Raw genomic sequence first — 25602 nt, 5'->3', positions numbered from 1 at the left:
ATAAATTTTATATTATAAATTTAAATTTAAGTATTTTATCGTTATAACCGTAATTTTAAATACTTTTTGTATAATTTATTCTAATCTTAAATGAGAAAATAAGTATATATATATAACGTGTGCCCTGCAGTTAAAGATTTATTGAATACATTGTTATATGCAAAATGGATATACCTTAGTAATTAATTATAAAATTTAATCTAATTAATAGTCACAATACAATTAAAATATTTTTTTCCTTTAGGTTGGGGTTGGCTTGTCAACTTGGAAATGCAATATTCCAACCCGCTGGGAGGGCCCAATTCCATCGTCATAAAATCCCCCACAACCCAGAACTTCAGTTCAAATTCCAAAGTGACAGTGGTCTTTTTTTTTTCAAATTTACCATTTTCCATATGTGTAGTAATGACTACATTATTTGGTCTTAATAACCTCAATAGGACTATGGCGCGGAAGGAGACGGTTTGCTTTTCTCTTGGGCAGCATTCACATTACATAATTAAAAAAAAGCTATTATTTGGCACATTATAATCTGATTTTGGAGCAACACCTGTGTAAGTTTAGTCTATCACGTATCCATAAACCAATTTAATGATAATTTTTATATTATTTATTATAAATAAGTGAGGCATGTATTCGGATATATACATCTGTTCAATTTATAAATAATATATTATCTAATATCATAATAAATTATATCTAAAATTATAATATATCATAAATATGACATGTGGTATATGTGTGTGTGTGGGGAAGTTGTTAATTTTGAAATTTTTTAAATTCAAGTATTTTTGGCTTGGAATATTGAATTTTTAATTAAAACTGTACAAAACATGGAGATGAATCCTTAACTGGAGCGTGCAGATACATGTCATGTACTGGTTCTAGCATGATTTAACGACACGTTGAGGATCAATTGTTTAACTATATATTTGCTTCAAGCATGCATATATATATATATCATCAGCAAAATTGGCCTCTCTGTGGTACATGGGAGAAAAAAGCGTGGAGACGGCCACATATAATAAAGGGTGGTGCAGGGAACCCCATGATGAAATGCTTTATCCTTTCCAATAGGGAGAACTTAATTGGTCTTTGCATCGGCTGCTCTATGCACGCATTCACTTGAAGCCCATTCTCAAAGGAAGCTGAGTCACGTTCTTGGTGCATGCTTTGACATTTCGGATTATATATAGAAGAGCAGAAAAGTTTTAACGCAGCAAATCCTTACTTTCCTTTCATATATTTGCATTTTCCAACTAGCTAGAATTCACAGATCACAGAAGCAGAAGCAGAAGCAGCATGGGAAAATTTGCTCACCAGACTATATATGTTCTTGAGTTAATGGGGGGTGAAGGTTGATGATCATGACGGGATTATTATGTCACCAGTTTGTGGGTCCATCTCACTTATCCATATTTGTACTAAAATCACCATGATCATCATGTCATGTAATAATGGAGATACTTTGAAGGATTGCTCCAGTGGGTACATAATCCAATATGGTATCCCAGCAGATGTGCATTTTGGGAGCTTTGGTCACGCAACAATAGGCTAGGTGGATTTGATTGCTTCAAGCAACTTAATTAAAAGAGAGGCAAGAGCTACTTTTTGTCAAACCTGGAGCAAATTGTACCAATAAGGTGGCTGGACCATAACCCAAAAGTCATTACATGCCGACGAATAAAGTAATTAAAACCAAGTGATTGAACTGTGAGCGATGCCATCGGCTTTTTCTTTTTTACATGCTTTGACCAAAATGAAATGTAATGCCTTCATGAGAATATGAAGAATGCTAAAAGAAACGTGTTTTAGCAATTAAACACATATAATTATTATTATTGATACTATAGTTATATGTCTCAGTCTCTGAATTTATCAGTTTATTGCTATTATATATGGAATTAAGAAAACTTAGTAGGCTCAATTTGACATAGTTATCAGATTCAGTATGGAGCTTCATCTGGATGAGGTAAGCTTGGCCAACGGATTGATCAAATGTGTGGTTTTAGTTTAAAGTTTAGAAATTGTAATAGCAAGATCTTAAGGTTTCAATTTCAGTATCATCAAATCTAATTTTTGAAAATTTTTATATATATATTTTTACTCTTATTAAAAAAAAATAATCTGAAACTGAACTAACTTCTAACTTTGAGTTGAGGATTCAATCGATATGTTATTAACAAATTTATTAAATATTACATTAATTAATATAAATAAAATGATTTTAATGAACTAATTGTCATTTTGAAAATCAAAATTTCATTATTTATTTATTATGCAACATTTATATATATCTTAATAATATATTTAATTTTTACACAAAAATATTAAAAATATAAAATATTCTCAGATTTTTTTTTTCATTTTCAGCATTTATTACAATAAAATAAAAATATTTATATAAATGAATATTTATTTTGGACGCTGATATTACAAGTTTTATCTTTATATAAGAATTAGTTTAATAATTATTTATCACATTAAGATTTATATATTTTAATTATATGTACATATTAATTGATGATATACAAATTTAATTTAAAAATGATTATTTTTTTATATAAAATTAAATATATATTAATTTCAGCCTTCTAATTTGAAGAATGAGGGTAATTGGGTAATAATATAATCAGATTGTTAGAAAGGGAAATCAGTGGATGGAAGTACCCAAGGACCTTGGACTGGGTCTACCAACCCCCAACAAAACGGCATTTACTGAGGCTTCATAGAAAACTCCTTTTTCTCAAAGCAAGGAAGGAAGAGGTTACTTTCCGACTCATTTCTCACCCTTCATTTCCCATCAGACATTTCAACAAAAAGATCCAATTTTAAAGGAGAGACTTACCCTAAAAATAAGTTAAAAGACCTCTTTTCATTATTATTATTATTTTTTTATTTAAAATTAAATCAATTCTTGGAAGAAATTTTTTAAAAAAGCTGTAGCCGGTCCAGCCGGCGTGCTAAAGTTGACAGAATCACAGAATCTCCCTCTTTTTTTTTTATTATTGTTAGGGTGGATCAGAAAATCAATAGAAATACCGGAAAACTGGGATGTTTGCATGACACGTGGACAACTTGGAGATGTGGATTGATTTGATTTGGCTGTCTATGGTTATATGTCACAGCAAGGGGATATTAAACCTGTGAGGTCATTTTCTGAATGGAGGACAGACACCCTTGGTGGTTTTATTTTTGTGCTCCGTCGTTACAACAAACACTGACAGTTTTCTTGACTTGTACAAGTAAGCCAGCGCCCAGCGGTTTGTTCTGGTAATCTCCAATTTATTTCCTAAAATATCCTTTATGGTTTTGCCAAATTAATAAAAGAAAACGGACAGGGAGTTAGGGGTAATATGGGAAAGAGGAGAGTGGTTAAAGATAAAAAAAAAGGATGGCTAGGAATAAATACAGAAACGGGCAAGCCTCGCATGTTACATGTCGTTCTTTCTCACTTCGTGCACACGCTTTTATTAAGTTTTTATTAATTGTATTTATTGCCGTTTTAAAGAAAATAAATTACTCTCCAACCAAAAAATTGCATTGTATATGTCTCTTGGTGGAGGAATGCTTGTCACCAACTCCTTTTTTTTCTACTCTCTCTCACAGCTTCTTTAAAACTCTTTATCAGAGTAAAAAGAGAAATCCAGAGCTTGTAACCTCAAGGAGTGAGAAAGAGATAGCTCTGTTTCTTTCTGGGTAAATGGACATGCACAGATGTAAGCTCTGCTTCAAGAGCTTCTCTAATGGAAGAGCTTTGGGTGGTCACATGAGGTCTCATATGTTGAATCTGCCATTTCCTCCAAAACCAGAAAAAGAAAAAGAAGAACACCCACCCATTCAACCCAGTGAAGACACTAGGTCAGCTTCTTTTTCGGAGGAAGAAGCAGAAGAAGAGGAAGAAGATAAGAGTCTTTGTTATGGGTTGAGAGAGAATCCCAAGAGAAGTATTCGATTGGTAGATCCTGAGTTCTCTTTTGCTGCCGATGCTGCCTCTGTTCTTCAAGATAGAGAAAGCGAGACTGAGTCCTCCAAGAACCCAACTCGAAGACGATCTAAACGGACTCGAAAACTTTTAGAACACCCATATCAACAGCATAGACAAGAGCAAGAGAGCAATATAAAGAAGATTAATTTTAGCAAATTTAGTAAGACCGAATCATGGGCTGAGGCTGAACCAGTGAGTTCAATCTCTGATACAACAGCAGAGGAAGATGTAGCTTTCTGTCTTATGATGCTTTCAAGGGACAAATGGAAGAAAATGGAACAAAAAGAACAAGATGAGGAAGCAGAAGATGAGAAGTCCATTGAGGAAACAGATGAATCAGATGAGTTCAAATCTTGCAAGACAAGAACTCGCGGAAAGTACAGGTGTGACACATGCAAGAAAGTATTTAAATCTTATCAAGCTTTGGGTGGACACAGGGCAAGTCACAAGAAGCTCAAAGTTTATACACCATCTAAAGAATCAAACTTGGAGTCATCTAATGTAGGAACTTCAAGTTCTATGGCAGAGAAAAAAATTCATGAATGTCCATATTGTTTCAGAGTATTTTCATCTGGACAAGCTCTGGGCGGTCACAAGAGATCGCATTTAACTGGTGTAGCTGCAACTCCTGCTAGAAGTTCTTCAAAGATCGAAGACAACTTGAATTTAATAGATCTTAATCTCCCAGCTCCAATTGATGATGATGATCTTAGCCAAATCGAGCTATCTGCGGTATCCGATGCAGAATTTGTCAACCACATCAAGAGGTGAGTGTTTCCTTAATCTGCAATGATATTCGAAAAAGAAGGTTGGATCCAAAAGTAAAAATCTTTTGGCTACTTTTGCGTTTTGGGATCTAAAATCATGCGAATTTGTTAGTTTTAATTGAGTTTTGTGGTTCCTGTTAATTTATCTAGACTATTTATCGGTTCAAATTCTAACAGTAATTCATTTCTTAGTCCTGTCTCCTGTCGTGTTTCTGTAACAAGCCGAGTTAGAACATCCATGAATATATTTACTTAAAAGGATGCTTTTTTTAAAATAGAATTAACAGTAAGAATTCTGGGTTTTTGTTTTCAAAAAGAACAAACAAATTATGAAGCTTGGATCGTTAATGAAGTGCTAAGAATTCTTGGTAATGGGTAAGCTGTCATACCTTGTTGCTTCACCGATTGTTTTCTGCATTTAAAAAATAGTCATTCTCTTCGAAGGAAGGAATATCAAAACCTTGTAATTTTATTAATAAGAAAAATAAATTCCAACACCTGTCACTAGTGGCATTGTACAGAGTTGACGAAGAAGAAGCCAATTCCACCTTATCTGCAACTGCTTCGTTTCCAATCTCTTTTCCTACTTTCTCGCTCTCATCTCAGCATTTTCTTGCTTCTCTGAGTCTAAGCTTTACTTGAACAGTACAGATCTGCTACAAAAGCAGAGATCAGAGATAGAAATAGCATTTAATGACACCAACAGACTTGAGGCTGCATGATCTGTTGCACATTTAATATTTTTCAATATGTTGGAAATCTGAAAAGCTGAGCCTGAATGACAGAGAGAAAAAATGCAAAATCCTCTGTTTTCTTTACCTTTTTACTGAGACATACTATAGCATGTTTAGTTTGGCGTGATCAAAGCATTCTCTCCAAATCAGGCTCAGCCTCCGCATCAGTAAAAATGTATGGAAACTTCGATCACATTCATTAAATTTCTAGTTATTAATCTTGATGGGTTATTAAATTAATAATACAAATTTGTCCATTTAAGTGACAGAAAAAGTGAATTCCACTCTCTCTTGAAAATAAGTGTTTTTAAAGTATTAATTATATGAGTGATTTATTCGAAAATAATTTTTTTTAAAAGTTTAAATTTTTAAAATCTTTGAAACTCTGATTTCGAGATGTTTTGATATTATCTTTCGGATGTTTTTATTTTATCTTAATTTTTTTTTTAAATCATTTTATACTCTTTCAAACATAGTATTAATAATTTGGTTTATATTTTGACGTAATTTAATATCAATTATTCTAAAATATCCAATTGTGTAAAAAAAAAAGGGGCAAATGAGCCTTAACTTCATGTGCTTATATATTTCTTGGAACTACATAATTATACTCATTGATAATTGTGAATATAAGAGACAAAATTAATAAAGTGTATATCTAGAGTTAAAAGCAAACTTTTTTTTTAATACGTTTTCGATTTAATTTACTAGATAATCTGTGTTATCTTTCACTGTATTCTTAAATATAAATAATATTTAATTATCATATTGATGTAAGAATCGAATTGATATTAAATAAGGTCATTTTATCAAGTTAATCACTAAATTACCATGCTCAGCGACATTAAAAGCAAACTTATGTATTATGGAAAGGAGAGTTTATATATAATTGAAATTTACCATATTATAAAATTTAAAATTTTGAATAGGGAGATCTCATTTGTAAATTTTAGGTTCAGATGCCTTTAATTTCAATTGACGAAAAGGGAAAGTTCATTATTTTTATTTTCTGGAAAATAGTATTGATGATTTGGTCAGATTTATTCATTTAACTATGAGCATATATATATATATATATATATATATATATATATATATATATATATATATATATATTTTTTTTTTTTTTTGCTATATAACTATTTTCAAGTGATAACTAGATTTTATAATTTGATCACATGAGGAATCCGACCTTCCATGATGATAAACATTTTTATTTATTTATTTTTTAATTTCTTACTGGGAATCATAATGAAGTTACTCTGATAGTTATATGTCAAAGTTATTTTGTACATAATTTTTTTCCTTAACCGTCCAATTTTTCTTGAACTTTCTCATGAATACTTTGGTGAGACATGTGGTTGGAATGGATTTTTCGCTTCCAAATAAGAAATATCCTTGATTCTTTGCCCATTTATAAAGGAATTTTCCTCTCAAAAGAAGGGAAATTTCTAAAATATAATATAATATTTTTGTTTTAATACATTTATTAAATATATAATAATTATATCAAATAAATTCTATGACAATAGATTATGTTTTTATGGTATTTGATCCGATCAAATTTTAAAAAGATTAGTTCGAGTAATGCATAATTAAATTTGGGATAATTTCATATTTAAATAATAATATCTGTTATGGGTTCGAATGAATTTAAATTTTATGTATTGAGTATATGTTATTGGAACGCTTTTATATAAATAATTAATTAAATATAAAATATATAATTTTTATAATAATATTTACAAAGTTTATATTTTTTATTTTAAATAAAATAAAATTTAAATATTTATAAAATTATTAAAATTTTAAAATATAAATTATGAATAATAATTGAGTTTATGAAGAGTTTGATTAATTGAAAATAAATTTTAATTATATTTGATATAAATTTAAGTTTTTGAGCTCGAATAAGATAATTTTTATTGGTATTTTATTTTTTTTTAATTGTAAATTTTATATTTTTTTAATTAAATTTATTGTATTTTAATTATAAAAAATTTAAAACAACAAAATTAATTTTTTAATTTCTTAATCACAATTCTAAACAATCTTAATTTATCAACTCATAAGCTTCAAAAAGCCTCAAAAACAAAGAGTCAACAAATGCGATAATTTCCATTTTTTTCCTCTTCTAAGCCCTCACAAACACTGCACCTTCATCATCATTAACATCATTCAAAACCACTTTTCCCCTTTTACTCACTCTCTGTGATTCCCAATATAAGTTTACTTCTATTATTATAAATATTTTAATATTATATAATTTAAGTATTTGAGAAAAAAGTAATATAACTTAACATTTATATAATTAATATTAAATTAAATTAATTGCGAGAAAGACATTATATATTTAAGGGCATAGACTTCACCATAACAACCGTCAACTTCTAAGTGGTTGAAGGCACTAGGAAAAGGACTTGTCTATTAGACTTGGGATGACTTTCTTCATGTGCATTTGTTGGCATTGCAACTAAATTCAAGGTCTACGCTTTTTCTTTTTCTTTAATTTTAAAAATCATCTAGGTGAAGTATATATATATATATATAATCTTAATTGAGAATTGGACTCAAAACTTTATAATAATAATAATAATAATAATAATAGATGCGAATCTAGTATGGTATAAATATTACTGAAAGGTTAATGTTGTTTCAATTTTGGCCACTAAGTGTGTGCGAGGGCGAGAAGAAAAAAAAAGTCAAACAGGATCACTTAATTATATTTGTGCAACTTTGGTGGTGTATGTTACCTCAGATCTTAATCATAATTAAATTTAAATGAAAGATGTTGATTTTCTATTGCAGGAAGGAAGATTTGCATTACCTAGCATGTGAGCTAGTCCCCAATAGCCAAAACCACAGGAAAAATCTGATCCATACCCTTTTAATTTCATCCTGAGCTTGGAATTGGATGACACAACAAGACAATTTGCATAATTGATAAATTGAATGATTTTCTCTGCAAACAAACAAAAATTAGAACTCTTAAGACTTTTTGGGATATATATGGAAGACAGCTTATCCTAAACAAAAGCATTTTCTTTTTGGGTTGCATTGCAGCACACATGTTTTGTTTCCTTTCCTATGGTTCACGCTATACAAGCCATGATTCCATGCCCCTACTTGTAAGCATAATCACTCAATAAAAAAGCCACTGCCAAGTTAAGTAGTGTTCGTGTCTCGCATAAGAACTTCTCCAAACCAATCCAAGCAACTACCCATTTCCGATGCTCTTTTTTCTTTTGTCCTTCTTCTCCTTCACAGTTACTTACATTACATGTATATATAAATCAATGGTCCCGTCCCATAATAAAATGTTTTCAATCCTAGCTTGATAATGGCAGAAGATCACGTGTAGGGCGTGTGACACGAGAAGAGGAAAATTTGTGACGATGGTAGCTTTTGTACTGCTGAATTGCATTGGGATCTGCTTCTTCATCAGCTCCTCAACTTTCATTATTGCACATGCATCTTACCTTTAAAGTTAGCCCTCACCAAAAATGAACTTAATTGACGGGCCACTCTCATTGCAATTTTCTACTTTTTTTTTTTTTTTTTTCAATTCCCTTCAGAAAAATGAAAAAAAAAGAAAATTATCTAGGCTTATTCACACTCAAAACACAAACACGTAGATGTCGACATTATATTTTGAATTAATGATAAGTCAGATTTGACAGAAATTTCCTTAGAAAAACATATTTCCAATATTGAAACTTAATTTCAGTCTAACAAAGGTTTCCTGCCTGCCATAATATTTCAAACTTCAACGGTTTCGAATGGAAAATTTATAATATGGTTAAGTGTGACGGAAGACTACTGGTATAATAATATACTAATCAATGCACGCATGGTTTGAATTAGATATTTAGACTGGTCAATTTGGTGGGCGTCCATTCATATTTATTGAAGATTAAGGAGCACTGCCCTTTTTCAGTCTTTCACATGAGTTGAGCATGGCGTGAAGGCAGGAGTAAGAATGTTTCTTGATGGGAAAAACAAAACATATGCTATATGAAATGGGTCATTAAGTTAGGCCAACTTGCACTCACCTCTAAAGTTCTCATCACCTAAGTTAGTGCCACCAATTTACCTCTTTTATGCCCTTGTATATATATTGAATTCTACCATTAATTACTTTAAAATAATAAAAATATTTTTTTTATAATATTCTCTCTCTATATATATATTAGAATTGAGGCTTCAAAATAATATTTTTATCTCATGCTAATATAAATTAATAAGGTTAAAGTATTTGATCTGCAACAAAATTCATAATACTAAAATGTAAAATCACGTAATACATTTTATACTTTCTCGAAATAATTATTCACAAAACATCCACTGTGAATGGGCTAGGTAATCGATCTTCCTTTCACATCTTATAAGCTCTCTTAAGCTGGGCAGTCTTTTCATATGAGCCTTACGAAATTTGGACTCGGACCAAGCTTGGGCACACCATGATTTCAAACCCTTGTGTTCCTAAATTGTAATTAATATTATTATTATTTAATCATTAAGCATTTAATTTAATTATAATATATATATATATATTTGTATTTATAATATATATGATTATATATTAATATCAAAATATATTAAAATTTAAGAAGAATAATTAAATATTTTGCTTAAAAAAGAAAATTAGATTCAATATATTCGTTTTTAATGTTAAAAAATGAAGTGTTCAACTATTGATATATCTGTATTTTTTTTTTCATTTATAATTCTATTTGGAACTTAATAGTAGCAATTTTTTAAAGTAATTTATATACGTAATTGATTAACAAATAAAAATTAAAATAAATTTTAATTTTAGATTAATAATTTCACATGTAAGACAACATAATTCATCTCCCATTCAATAATGACAATTAATTTATCTAAGTTAAATTCAATTCTTAAATATTCTAAATTATATATGTCACGACCCAACCTATGGGCCGGACCGACACTAGGACCTGGCCAGCTTAAAGCCCCCGAGGCCCGTAGTAAGCCTAACTATTCCTCAAATCCATAACCAGGCCCATAATTTAGGCCCAATATGCATATAAAATAAATTAAATTAAACTGTTATAATAATATTTTGAGCCAACTTAACCCATAAATTTTCAGAAACTAAAATCAGGGGAGCCCAGCTCAATCCTGTTACCTCATTTACAAACTGTTTAAGTACCGTACAAATCTTCATTTATTAATTTCAAAAATTTAAATTAACACAATTTCTAATAAGGTCCACACTATTACTAACACATGCGGAGTTCTAGATTTTAAATTTAGAAAAGATAGTAAAACAATTAAATAATCGACGTTAAACCTGCGAGGAAGAAAACAGGTTGCTCTGTAAAATAACTCCTCCTGTGGCCTGAAAAAATATTGAACAGGAGTGAGTATTCGACTCAGAGAGTAAAATATCAATTTTAACCATAATCTCTATAACTATCTAAAGCTAATGCACCCTGTAGAGTGAAATACAACACAAGCAATAATTTCACATCATAACATCAAAAAGGTAATTTGGAGTACTCACACACCCAGTAATATCAATCATAATATATGGGAGCTGATCCCTATCTGACTCTCTTAAATCCAACTTTGGTGCGTGAAGAACTCTGCCGGACTTTCGCTTAATAAACCAAATCGGGGTCCCAGCGAAGAACTCAAGCCGTGACTACCCCCGAAGGATCGGGTCCCAGCGAAGATCTCAAGCCGTGACTACCCGTTCTATCCATAATCCACACCACATCACACGTACGCCAACGCACGCACACTGCTCCAAATTACCACAACAACATACATGGCACTTTCACAGTTATGAATGCAACATAAATCGTGCCTAAAGTTTATCTACATAGATATATGCATATAAGTGATGCATGGACATGCTTGAACATATAATAATAGTGAAATTACAATTAAAATTAATATTTTACTCACAGTACACCGATGACTATTGTGGCTGTTGGATGCAGAAAAATAGCTGACCTCGATCACCTAATAATTACATTATAAATTTATTAGTACTAAGTTAAGATAAAACTCTAAAGAGGTAATAGACAGCCTAATTAATGCCGGAAATCCGACAGAGTTTCCCCTATACCTGGGACCTACCCAACCTGCAAAAAGGTTCAAATAACACTTCTAAATTCTCAATTTCCAATAACATCTCATCAATATCACATGGCCCCTCCTGGGCCCTCCAAATAAGACAATACTCAAAATCTTAAAAATTACGTTTTAGTCCTTATAATTGACATTTTTTAAAAATTCACTCAAACAAGCTCTAAAAATTCTAAAATTTTGCATCGCTATCCTTAATAATATTATAAGGCTATTGCAAAATGAATTGTAATTTTCTAGTCACCCATGAATATTTTATTCCAGAATTTTACTCAATTCCATAAGTTTCCAACAGCTAACATATTCTTAATTCAACCCAATTTAATATTCACATATTTAAACCTCCATCCTTAAGCTTCAACCAATCATATAAAATTTAAACATCTTAATTTCAAACAATCTTATATGCCCATATGCTAAAAATCTAATTAAAATACATCCATATTTCTCAAAAATATTCTACAATCACTCAAAAATTCAACTAACACCATAGAATATCTCCAGATAATTTTGCTTTTATCATATATTTTTCTTAGAATTTTTCTCCAATTTTTCCTGTTTAAGAAACACTGTATTTATGCTCCACAGACAGCGAAATAATGAAAATAGTCTTATCCGAAGTTTATCTGTGTCTCAAAAATTCCAAAAATTTATGAGAAAGCCTCTGGAAGTTGAATCATCTCCATAGCCCACCGGAGTCACCGCCGGAACCATCGCGCACGGTGGCCAGCCGCCGGTCGCCGGCGATATTTGCCGGATCTGATCATACCACCATGTTCCTCTCCTCTTCCTCAGTCCATAAGTGGTCTCGGATCATCGATCCAACGGTCGGATCGTCGTAGATCTAACGAAAAAGCTTGAAAAACCCGAAACTTCTCTCCTCCATATCTCACTCATCCGACCTCCATTTGCTGCAAAATGGGTATCAAAAGAAAGCTCTCGGAACAAGCTTTCCAACGCCACTTGAATCGGCTCGATCAGACGTCGGATGAAGCCGGAATCGCGTCGGAAAGCTGTTGCCCACTGTGCGCGTGTTTTCTCTCTCTCCTCCCTCTCTTGCCGCCGTTTCTGGTGGCTCTTGCCGCCGCCGGAGGGTCGCCGGCCGGGTGGGGAGCTGCTTGGCTAGTCGTCGGCCGGTCACCGGAAAAAGAAAGAAGAAGAAAAGAGGGAAGGAGAGGAGAGAAAAGAGAGAATTGGGGGGGGGGGGTTCCTCCTCCCGTTTTTGACATTTTTTTTTTTTAATAAATTGGGTGGCTGTGACAGTGGAACACGCCAAAATCCCATCATCAAAAATTTTTTTTTTTCTGGATATTACAATATATACTGATTATTTAATTTGAAGTTTAACTTATTAAAATTTGTAAACTAACAATTATTAAAGCCAAGGCCAGTCTTAGAACTGACCGTAGCTGCAGCTCCTAGTAAAATTCTCAGTTCTGTATTGTTGCATGTAGTAGATACAAGCAGTTCTCGTATTTGGCGTCTGTTTCAGTCGTGGTTATAATCGAAATTACAATCACCTTCAAACAATTTTCCTTCCCATATTGAAACAAGTTTCTGTGGAACGCTTAACAAGTTTATTGCTAGCTATGTTAATTAGATGTAACGCTCATATTTAAAGAATGTCTTTATATATCTCTCTTTTCTATCATCATTACGTGCATGGAGACGCAGCAAGGCTTCTTGGAATTTAAGGTTTTTTTAATCTTGGAATTTATTAATTATTTTATTATTATTATTATTATTATTGTAGAAATTTAACTTCATATGGATCATTTGGAAAAATATAAAAAATAAAGGAATATGAAGAAATAAATTGAATGAGGATTTTTATAGGTAAGACATTTTCTAAAAACTATTTTTAGGATTAAGAATTTCCTCTCTAGGTACAATGGTTAACTAGAAATTCTATATTAACTAGAAATTCTACCACAGGATAATAATTTCCCCTCTTTGTGTAAAATGTTGAATAAAAATTCTATCACTCACTAGGATATAATGTCTAATAAGAAATAAAGTTTACATTATTTGATTTCTTCTACCACAAAAACTTAATTCAGAAAAAAATAATAATATAGAAAATTAAGAAATAATATAAAAAAAGAATGAAGATAGTGTTTTAAAGGATTCTACATATTTATATATACCAACAAATATCATCAAAATATGTATTGTTTTAATCTAAAAGATGTGTCTTTTAAATATTGTAACTGTTTTAAATGATGTGTCTTTAAGTAAAAATGTGTTGGTTCTTTATAAAAAAAACGTGCCATTTACAATCAAAAAATGTATTTGATTTCGTATTCTTTAAAATCAAAAGACGAATTTCTCACTTTATATAAAAATTATTATTAATATTTTTTTAATAATTTTTTAGATTTAAAATAAAAGAAAAAAAAAACTCTATAAGTATGCTAAAACCCGAATAATTAAAGTGCAAAGCAGTAGAATTAGAGAAAGAATCAAATCTAATTTAGTGTTGATTTGATTTTGGCAAATTCTCCACTAGCAAATTAATCCAAGCTAGCTTTCCCTCTAATGATGTTGCTCTATTTGCTCAACAAATATCACGTCAACTTCATTAAGGCCTGCTTTAGCATCAGCAAAACACACGAACCTCTCATCTTAAATATTTTCATAAACCAACTCCTTGTCCTCATCGTCAATTAATCTTGTGTTTACACTGTATTTGAGATGATGGGTAAATAAATAAAATAAAGTAATATTTATTAAAATAAAATTTTAAAGTAATTTATTTTTATAAATTTTAATCTTTATATTTTAAAAAAAAAATCTTGAAAGTATTTAGAAATTTTGAATAGAAATTTTTGATTTGATAGATTGAAAAATTAAAATTTTTAAAAATTCACAGGTTTTTCAAACATAATTTTATAATTTTTAAATCTTCAAAAAATTTTATTCTCACGTAAAACCTCATTCTAAACGAGATGTTTAATTTGGTAAATAAGCAAAATAAAAGTAAATTGGTTAGGCTGAACACCTAAAAGAGGAAGAGGTTTGATCCTTTCGAAGTGTTCACTGACGGCGCCGATTGGCGATTTGGGCCTTTTGCTTGCTCGAACGGCCCAGCCATGCATCTTACCGTTAATGCTCAGTGCTTATTTACGAGTCGCAGGCGGCTATTACTGCTCGACTACAAGGATTCATTAATCATTGAACATCTGCTGCAAATTCCCACCAGCCGCATTTTCCTCAGAAACAAACACATTTCCTGCGTTTTTTATTCTCTCCTTTGGCCGCCTCCTTTACTGTCATCTCATCCCGCGGTCTCTTTGGCCCGCTTCTATCTCTCTCTGTGCAAAGTAAGAGGGGAAAAATGTCCAAACTCAACCCCGATACTTCATCTCACAAGCCACCCCCTTTGAGCGGTCTCAACAACTCGTTCATGACTCAGAACCAACTCATCGACTCGCTCACTGCTCACATCTCTCTCTACCATTCTCACTCTCTTCCTCCCAATCCTAATCACAATCCCAATCCCAGGTCCTCTATCCTCAAATGGTTTTCGTCTCTCTCCATTTATCAACGCCAGGCTTATCTCACCACCGTCGATTATAAATTCACCCAGCTCCTTATTCAAATGCTTGGCAAAGTCCGTACGCACGGCTACGGCCGTTTCATCATCCTTCCTGACCTTCCCTCAACGGACCTCCCCAGCCTATGCTACAAGAAGTCACATGGCCTCTTGTCCCGAACCGCCCAGTCAAACGAGTCCGAACGCTTGATTTTCGACTCCACCCGGCTTTTTGGCTCCAGAGAAGGCGAGAAGATCGAGGAATGTTCTTGTTCGATTAAGTGTTTAGATTCGGTGACTGTGAGCGAATCCTTGGTTGAAAATGTGGACGAGTTTGTTGAGGCAATGGATAAGGTGTCCAGTGGAGGATTTTTAAGGGGAGAAGAGAGCGAATTGGGATCGGATTGGGTAGAATTGGAGTGGCTAAAAGCTAAAGGTTATTATAGCATTGAGGCTTTTGTGGCAAATAGGTTAGAGGTTGCTTTGAGGCTGGCGTGGCTGAATTGTAGTAATAGTAAGAAAAAAGGGGTTAAATTGAAGGACAAAGTGACTGCTGCGGGTGTGGCTGCCAATGTATTTTGGAGGAAGAAGGGATGTGTCGATTGGTGGCTGAATTTGGATCCTGAAACGAGGAAGAAATTCTTCACTGTGACGCTGGGTAAAGCTGCAAAATCATTGGTATATTCTGTAAAGATTTTGTTATTTCAATGCGAATTTGATTTTCTATTCAATATCTTTTAATATATTAAGTATTAAACAAAGTGGTTAGCGTTTTAATTGATCTCTTTGAGGATAGAACGGTGATATTATCTTCTTAGCTAATTAATTTTAACTCATTTCTGGAATAATTTGCATGAACCATTTAAGCCCTTGTGTGTGTCCCATGTACCAAATAGAAAGTATATGATTAGTTATTTAATTGTGGAGATGTCAAATAATAATGGTGCAATGAGTTTCTTTTTAAGATATTTTCATTAAAAAAAAAAAAAAAACTGAATTGTTGCCTAAACTTTTGATCATTACAAGTTCTCAGACACATGAGATTGTGAAGGGAGCAAGTTCTGCGCGGGAGGATGAGATGTGGCTGTTTAAAGCAGGAGCAGAACAGCCATTGAAGTACATTTATGCCAAGTCAATGCCACAAACTATCCAAAAACTCTCAGTTGATGCAGAGTTTGGTTCACCAATTACGTGTACTTCGCCCTCTGGGAAAGATACTTCTTTGGTCAATCTATTTAATAGTTTATTCGTTCTTCAGGATGTTATTACTTTGATATTACCAGGTCAGCATAGTGAGTATGATATGTCAAAGGTATTTTTTAGCACTTTGGGCTCTGTCAGTAGCATTGCTGATTACGTATTGAGAAAACTACGGGGACTTGTTATGCTTATTTCACTTGATTGCACAAAGCTTGAACTTCTTGGGGAGGGAAATTTCAAGTGTTTAACCAATAAACCAAAGGAAAGGCTTAATTCAGGTAGCCGTAAGAAAAAAGGGAAGACTCAGAACATGAAAAAGCTAAATCCTGCCCCTGGGACAGGTGCAAAAGAATCCTCTTCCAACAAATCTCTCAAGGTATCTTTTCCCTTGATAAGTTTGTATTTGAACTTGTGTGACTTCTGCAAGTGAACATTTCTGATTATTTGGCTATGATCCCTTCAAATGATGTCTTAGGATCCTGAATGTGCACCGGCTTATTCTGAGAAGTTGGATTCAGTGGAGTTCAATGAGACATCCAATATAACTCATGGGAAGGAAATACAAGGAGACATATTGTCATCAGCAGTTGAAATGGTTATATGGTTTTTCATTTGGATAATCTTTCTTATTGATGATTTAAATGGTTTATAACTGGTAGTCTGTCATCAGGAACACTCCCAAGGATTGGTTCTTGGAAAAGGGCGAACTGCTACGAGGAAGAACAAGAAAGGAAAAAATAAAAATAAAAATTCTAGCCTAAACAATCTGGTTGAAGTGAGAAATTCTGAAAGATCAGTGGCAAAAGCTCCCTGCTTGGCTTTTGTCTCATCGGATGAGGCAGCAAAGCATGGCAGAATATCTGATAGGTCATCCATCCAGAATGCATCAAATGATAATTTAGTCGGTGATGTAACCGTTGGATTAAATATGAGGCTCAGTAGTTCTGCTAATGTGTCCACTAAGGAGGGTGTTGTTGCCCAAAGCATTCAAGAAGATTGTGTTGCTGGGTGCAAAGGAGGAATCTGCAGTATAGGTTCAGAGCATCAGCAGTCCTCAAACAGTCTGATTGAGGATGAAACTATACCTTCCAGAGTAGAAATGGTAAACTTTAACATGGACAATAATCTAACATCTAATTTAGTGCCTGTGCTGGAGCATGACACTTTTTCTAGCAATGAAGACATCAATTTTCAGAATGAAAAAACCAAGGCAAAATCAAATCTTGCTGACAAGTCAGTTGGAACTCTTAGTGTAAAAGAAGAATTTACGCTAATACAGGGACATAATAAAAATTTTAGTGATGCCAGGCTCACAGATCCTTCAGAATGCATTTCATATGAGTGGCCTAGTTTAACTCCTGTCTATTTTCCATCTATTAATTCACATCTTCCTCCTGCCACTGATAGATTGCATCTGGATGTTGGTCGCAATTGGCATAATCACATTCGCCAACCTTTTGTTCCCACAGTGCATCAGGCAAGAAATTCTCCCATTGATAGTGGGCACAACCGAACTTTATCTCGACCATTGCCAATGAGTTTAGACTGGCCCCCAGTGGTTAGGAGCACTTGCGGATTAGCACCATCCATGACATGTAATTATGATTCTGGATTTATATCAAGAGGCCAGCCTGTGTTTCAGCACCAGAGTTTCACTCATAATATGCCGATTAATGCAGAGACTGCTGATGATGAGAGAAAGTATTCAGGGGATTTTATAGACATGCCTGAATTAGCAAATGCACAGGAAGTGATGGATGAATATGAAAGCCACTGGATATCAGAAGAAGAAATGGAAGTGCATGCGGTTTCTGGTATAGATTATAATCAGTACTTTGGTGGTGGTGTGATGTATTGGAATCCTTCTGATCATCCAGGGACAGGTTTCTCTCGACCTCTTTCCCTTAGTTCTGATGATAGCACATGGGCTTGGCATGAAGCTGACATTAATAGGGCAGTTGATGACATGGTTGCCTTCTCTTCTTCTTATAGTACTAATGGTTTGACTTCACCAACTGCTGCTTCCTTTTGTTCTCCTTTTGATCCTTTGGGCCCTGGACACCAGGCACTTGGTTATGTTGTATCAGGAAATGAAGTACCTGGCAAGGTCCTGCATTCTTCATCAACAGTGACGGACACAGCTACAGAGGAGGTTGCAGGATCTTTGGCCAATTTGTCAGGTGATGTTGAAGGGAAGGCAGGAGATTCACTTCCTTACCCCATATTGCCTCCTATCATCATTCCAACTATGTCAAGGGAAAGATCGAGATCTGATTTTAAGCGTAGTCATGATCATAAAAGTCCATGTGTTCCTCCTTCTAGGAGGGAACAACCTCGGATAAAGAGACCACCATCACCTGTAGTGCTTTGTGTTCCACGGGCTCCGCGTCCACCACCTCCCTCGCCTGTGAGTGACTCTAGAAAACACCGGGGTTTCCCTACTGTTAGATCTGGTAGCTCCAGCCCAAGACATTGGGGTATGAGAGGTTGGTACCATGAAGGAAGTAACTTGGAGGAAGCTTGTGTACGTATGGATGGTGCTGAAGTTGTTTGGCCTTCTTGGAGGAATAAAAATCTTTCTACTCGCCCAATGATTCAGCCTCTCCCTGGAGGTTTGCTGCAAGATCGTCTGATTGCTATGTCCCAACTAGGACGTGACCAGGAACATGTGAGTTTGCTTCTGTGTTTATATTTGTACTTTTTTTCATGGGTTCAGGGAGAGGGAATGGAAAGAGGGATTGGGGTGCGACTATATGAACACTGTGCTACTCGTTCAGTGGCTATATTATACCATTGTAAGTCTATTATGCAGTGTGTTATGGTTTAATTGGTTCAAATTGTTACACAGCCAGATGTATCATTTCCACTTCAACCACCTGAGTTGCAGAACTGTCCAGCACGAAAGGCATCTCTTTCTTTGATGCACAGCCTCCTCCATGATGAAATTGACTTTTTCTGCAAGCAGGTACAATGCTTAGATGGTATTCTTTTAATTTTCCTCACAATCTTGAAATAAAGTTTCGTTAGAAAGATCTCTTTCATGGAAAGCGACTATTATTGATTATTGTCTGGCATGGTTGCATTTAAGGTTGCTGCAGAAAATATGGAGAAGAAGCCTTTTATTAATTGGGCTGTCAAGCGGGTTACCAGGTCTCTCCAAGTCCTATGGCCCAGGTCTAGAACAAACATCTTTGGATCAAATGCAACTGGTTTGTCCCTTCCAACAAGTGATGTTGACCTTGTGGTTTGTCTTCCTCCAGTGAGGAACTTGGTAAGAATATTCTCTTGATGTGTTTCTTTTATTGTTTTTCCCTGTTGCGAGCACTATAAAGCCTGGAAGTGTTAACAGCAGATACTTTTTGTAGGAGCCTATCAAGGAGGCTGGGATTTTAGAGGGCCGTAACGGTATTAAAGAAACATGCCTTCAGGTATGTTGGCGTCATAAATTTTGCTGCGTTACCTGAGGCCATTGATGCTGTGACTGTTGGTGACATTTGTTTCTTTGATTCCAAATACATCAACACTTCCATATTTATTCCATTTTTTACTTCCAAGTGTGCTAGTAGTTGTCCTTGTTGACTAGGTATTTGGTTAGCTATTATACTTTCATAGTACTGTTGATGGTATCTAGCCATGGTTTCCTTGGTATATAAGAGTAATGTTGATTCTTGTCATAGAAGAAGAATGTTGATGCTTATTGTCGTAGGATACTGCTATTGCTGCATAGTTCATAGCCTGTTCATTTGGTTCAAAATACAAGGAAAATTTTCTCCTTTTCCCCTGGATGCCTCACTTGAAGGTCATTTAGATTAATTTCATTTCCTAAATGAACTCTCTTCTCCCTAGTTGAGCTCTTATACTGGAAATCTCTTTTATACTTTCACTTTAACTAATCAATAGAAAACACTAAGCTGTTATTATTTTTTGCGTTTTGAAACTACTACCTTTGTCTTCCAGCACGCTGCAAGGTATCTTGCAAACCAAGAGTGGGTGAAAAATGATTCATTGAAGACTGTGGAAAATACAGCTGTAATGCCTCATTTTCCTGAACTCTGTTAGTTTCATTTGCTCTTGTTGCTGTCTTCTCATGCTGGTACCTCTTTTCTTTCAGATACCTATTATTATGCTTGTCGTGGAGGTTCCTAATGATCTGATTAACTCTGCCACTTCTAATGTACAATCACCTAAGGAGGTGTCATCTCGTATGACTGGTGAACATGAAAACCATGTTCACTGCGATACAGTTGGTTCAGAAGACTCGATTTCACCAAAGTCCTCACAAATTAATGATGATAGTACGAAGGATGTGAAATCAGTTCGTCTGGACATCAGCTTTAAGTCTCCATCACATACTGGGCTCCGAACTACAGAACTGGTACTTTTGTTGTCAATAATGTATTACTAAACAACTTCAATCTTTGTAATGGTGATAAATTATGTATACTTTTCTACCTCACATTTCAGTCAATTTCCCACAAAACACTTAAGAATTATAGGATCATATCATATGAGTTGATATGTTGAAGATTTAATGGACTGCATCCTGTAATCTGATGTTAAACTTTAGCCTCTTTCCTGACAAGGTGAATCACTAATTATGAGATTTTCATCTAAGAAAGATTATACAAACAAAGAATACTATTTTTTTTCCTTTCTTTATTATGTACCATTTGCAAATTTTGATATTCAACTCAAATCTATAGGTGTACATAGATTTCATGTGCCAGGTATAGGATTTACATGACAAAACATTGGTGAATGTTAATGGCTTTTCCACTTCCACAGAAATTTACCCATAACACTAGGCAACATTTAATTTCTTTTTCTGATTTCATGTTGTTCACTATGCTTGACTAATTTTTAAACTTTGAGTTTTAAGTATGAGCATATGTTTGTGGGTAATGTCATTTTATATCTGATGAAATTTCACGATATTTGCAAGTAAACTCTTTCTTTCTTTCTCTCTTTCTTTTTCTTCTTCTTCTTCTTTTTTTTTTATTTATTTTTTTAATCACTCTTGTTTTACCAGGTAAAAGAGCTTACTGAGCAATTTCCAGCCGCAACACCTCTAGCTTTGGTACTAAAACAGTTCTTGGCAGATCGTAGCCTTGATCAATCCTACTCTGGTGGCTTAAGTTCCTATTGCTTGGTAATTCTCTTGCCTTCTTTGATGGCATAAGGTTTCCCAAATAGACTGGGACTGTTCTTGTCCTGGAAATTTCAACTTTACATAAAATTGGGCATGCATGATGATTAAAGCTATGCCAAATTTCTTTCCAGTAGCATGTTTTGTGATCCAAGCACTTGCAAGCACATTTTGTGATCGCATGAACTAGATGCTCTTTCTCTTTTGAGTTCTGCATTTTTTATCCTCACTGTCAAATTCTTGTTGCAGGTGCTACTAATTACACGTTTTCTGCAGCATGAGCATCATCTTGGGCGTCCTATTAATCAAGTGAGTGTTGTATTGTGAACTCTACTTATTCTTGAGGATGATTCTTTGAAGCAATATTTCCATAAGAAATACATTATTTCATAGATGTATGCTATGCAAGTGTTCTTATGTTCTGTTTACTTTCTCTTCTGGAGTTCAATGAGTAATTGTTTTTACCTTGATGCTTTTCCACATGCTCTTGCAGAACTGGGGAAGCCTTCTGATGGATTTTCTTTACTTCTTTGGGTGAGTGAAAAACACTAAGTTTTTTTTTCTTACAATGCATAGTTGGAAGTATCTGTCCTGCCTGATTTTAACATAGCAATTTTGAATTATTTGTTCTTAATTTAATTTGTTTTTGGCACTAATTTATTATCTCTTTGTACAGAAATGTGTTTGATCCTCGCCAAATGCGTATCTCAGTTCAGGGAAGTGGAATATATGTAAACAGGGAAAGAGGTTATAGGTAATAATAGCATGGACTCTTTTGTTAGAATCTACAAATGATCCTGTTAATTTTTTCGATGTTTTAACACTTTGTGTTGTAGTATTGATCCAATACACATCGATGATCCTCTTTTTCCAACGAATAATGTGGGGAGAAACTGCTTTAGGATACATCAATGTATCAAGGTAAGCCTGCATGCAGTCCTTGCTGCATTTACCATCGTCTATAAAAATTATGATTGGCATGACCATTGAAGTCAAGAATTTCTTAGTTGAGCTCTGGTAATGCAACACTTACTTACTAGTATGACTGATACAAATGACATATGTTAAATTTCTTGAAGTTCTTGTGCAAGTTTGTTTGTTTGTTTGTGTTTTTTTTTTTTTTTTTTGGTGGCACAATTCCTGAAATAAAGATGTTTACGAATAATAAAAATTGTGTGATGCAGGCATTTTCAGAGGCCTATTCTATATTGGAGAATGAGCTGACATCCCTTCCTGATGATGTTGATTCGTGTTCAAGGCCAGCATACAGACTGCTTCCTAAAATCATCCCAAGTGTTAATTCATTATAGGGAATTTAATTGTTGGCAGATTTTATATCTGTTTGGAAGGTATTAAACTGCCTGTAACATTCATCAAATGATTTGCTATTATTTCTGTTTAGCCTGAAAAATTTAGCCTTTCAACTGGCTTTTTCGTTTAAGGAACCAACTTTACATGATGATGTGTGACTTTATTTTATTTCTGTTTTGATGGAAGGCTTTTTAGGATTTGGCCCGACAAAAACAGAGCTGTCTATGTCTTTTGGAAAGCAGTTCATGTCTGCTTGAGTTGATATGTGGAGTCCTTGTGGTAATTTCAATATATGAAATGCAATATCATGTCTTCAATTCTTATAAAAGATGTGTTTATTGGGAAGGATAGATTTGATGCCAATTACATGCAATTTCCTTTTCCATGAAGATACGAATGCACCAACCAATTTCCTGTGCTTTTTTTTTTTATTCAGGACAACTGCATCATATTGCAGCTGTTGTTTTCATCGGGAAAATATCTCCCAGTTTCACTGTGCTACTGTGGATGGAGTTCGTTAAAACACTGGTGCCATGTTCGTGCTTGGGTGAACATTGTGGACCTCTTAGATTTTGAGGCTGGTAGGATTGTGATGAAGGTATTGTATACTATATAGTGATTACGACTTTTTAGCTTTCAATTCTTCATATAATTGTTTTGCTTTTTCAGTTGACTCTTCCGTTAAAAGTTAGGATCTGTCATCAAAGATGGACAGCTTGAGCATGTAAGAAGCCAGAGGGAGTGGGTTCTGTTATTGTGGATGCAAATTGTATTCGTAGAAGAAAGTTAGATTGACATCATACCCATCAGATTTCTCGCTTCCAAGAGTCCTCCAATTGATATTGCTTCTCATATAGCGCAAATTACTTGTGCAAATAGTATTAGGACATATCGGCTTGAATTTTATTGGTGACAACATACAGCAGCAGGTGGCCCATTTTGCTTCTCTGTGGAGCCGCGATCTATTAGCGTATTGAGCAGTTCAAATAGATGGAGAGCCGCATCGAGCAGCAACTTGTACCATTCCTGGTAGGAGCTATATGCTTGCTCTTGCAAAGCAGCAGAACCATATGGCTAAAATGGTCCTCCCAAAACACAGGGCGAGAATCAATAGAAGCAAAATGGTTGCAAGAATTCAAAATAAGATGCATGAGTCGCCAATAATTACATTTGCTGATTGGTATTTGATTTGTATGATGCAATGCAAGGTAGAGATGTAGAGAGGAAAGGAAGTCAACTGTGATTATTTTCTGATCAGCATAACATGTGTATGGTGAGGGAGTGTTCACCCCCCACCCCCAACAACACTTCCCTTCCTAAACCTGCCCCGCACTACAGCATTTACCTTCAAGTGTATATATTCAATTATTTTATAAATATTATACAATATAAACTCTGATTTTAAAATTATAATTTATTTATTTTTTATTAATTAAATGTATACATACCTATGTATACATACCTACATTTATAGAAGAATTTTTTTATACTAAGGAATATAAACTATATATTTTTTAATTTTATCTTTTATTTTTATAAATATTTATATAAATAGTAATTATGTGAGATAAATGTTATATTTTTTATAAAAATGAGATTATTCAATTATTTTTTTTATTATCATATAAAACTTAAATGTGATCGATAGAAATAATAAAAGTAATAATATTTTATTTTTTCTTTGTATTTTTTCTGTTAAATAATATAATAAATTATTTTTAATTTTTTTATCCTTTTTCTCTAATCATATAAATATACATATGATGTACTATATTTTGTAAATAATATTATTACTATTTATAAAAGTTGTTTTTCATATGTGTTATTACAAACAATTTAATGTTATAAAAATTATTTGTTCTTTTATCACATGACAAATAAATATATCGAAAAGTTTAAATAGTTTAATTATTTTTGTGAAAAACTAAAAATATTAATTTATCTTTTTTTTATTTATAATCTTAACACCTTAATTAGTGCATTGTTAAAATATTTTTTTATTAATAATATAAAATATAAAATATTTATTTATTATAAAAAGAATATGATATAATAAAATAAATAATATGATATAATAAATTAATAATTATATATTTATTTTAATAATATATTAAATTATATAATATATACCATATTTATCATTGTATATATCAACAATAATAACTAAATATAGTTTAACAGTTAAATTAGATAGACTCTAAATCAACACAATTAAAATATATTCGATAAGTTTAGGTAACTCTATGAAACAAAAACTATCTTAATGTCAAAATTGGATTAAAAATAGTAAGAACTTAATTATAGTGGGCTTTTTATAAAACCTTTAAATAATAATAATAATAGTAATAATAATAATAAATTACACTGTTGCATGGGCTCTGTTGCTGGGCTCCTTGTGACGGGGCCTTGGAGGATGCTGTTCATGGCTTGCCTTTTGATTGAAAGGGCATTGACTATAAATTTTTATTTACCATGAATTTTAAGATAAAAATTATATAATAAAATTTTTATACACCGATTTAAGCAAGAAAAATCTTGCATTTACATAGTTAACAACAGACAAACTGAAAGTAAAACTTGTTCCGATACAACCATAGCCAATAAGATAGAACAAATAGAAGTATTCCCTAAAATATTTCAGAACATAAATAATCAACTTCCTACACAGGCGGTCGATTCTGTTCCTGCATGAAGCCGCGTCCCAGTTGCACATTCAATAATACTTGACCAATTGATTGATATAGCAATCTGCATAATTCTCGATACAAATCGCAAGCTGCTTTTATAGAATAAGCAAGCCA

General features: G+C 33.3%; 2 protein-coding genes across 4 annotated transcripts; both read left to right on the top strand.

Moving 5' to 3' along the window:
* The first annotated feature begins 3509 nt into the window (after positions 1-3509).
* Positions 3510-4772, top strand: LOC131177850 (zinc finger protein ZAT9-like). Its single transcript, XM_058142962.1, has one exon. The coding sequence runs from the start codon at positions 3704-3706 to the stop codon at positions 4757-4759; it is 1056 nt and encodes a 351-aa protein (XP_057998945.1). The 5' UTR covers positions 3510-3703; the 3' UTR covers positions 4760-4772.
* A 9947-nt stretch (positions 4773-14719) lies between these two features.
* On the top strand, positions 14720-24064 carry LOC110663032 (uncharacterized). Of its 3 annotated transcripts, none has more exons than XM_021822231.2 (18): positions 14721-15822; positions 16178-16720; positions 16820-16939; positions 17015-19012; positions 19193-19309; positions 19433-19615; positions 19710-19772; positions 20302-20373; positions 20456-20719; positions 21374-21493; positions 21740-21799; positions 21984-22024; positions 22167-22244; positions 22327-22411; positions 22675-22839; positions 22988-23080; positions 23238-23382; positions 23471-24064. In XM_021822231.2, exons 1-15 carry the CDS (start codon positions 14947-14949, stop codon positions 22798-22800), a joined length of 4746 nt encoding a protein of 1581 aa, XP_021677923.2. In that variant the 5' UTR covers positions 14721-14946; the 3' UTR covers positions 22801-22839; positions 22988-23080; positions 23238-23382; positions 23471-24064. The 3 variants fall into 3 exon arrangements, with proteins under 3 accessions (XP_057998944.1, XP_021677923.2, XP_021677922.2); XM_021822230.2 differs by having other exon boundaries at positions 23238-23399; XM_058142961.1 differs by lacking the exon at positions 22988-23080 and having other exon boundaries at positions 14720-15822; positions 23238-23399.
* The last annotated feature ends 1538 nt before the right edge of the window (positions 24065-25602 follow it).

This window comes from Hevea brasiliensis, chromosome 2 (assembly GCF_030052815.1).
Source record: "Hevea brasiliensis isolate MT/VB/25A 57/8 chromosome 2, ASM3005281v1, whole genome shotgun sequence".
In the NCBI taxonomy this organism is placed as follows: Eukaryota; Viridiplantae; Streptophyta; class Magnoliopsida; order Malpighiales; family Euphorbiaceae; genus Hevea; species Hevea brasiliensis.
Note: the sequence above shows the minus strand (reverse complement) of the source record. Positions and strands in the feature narration are given on the sequence as shown.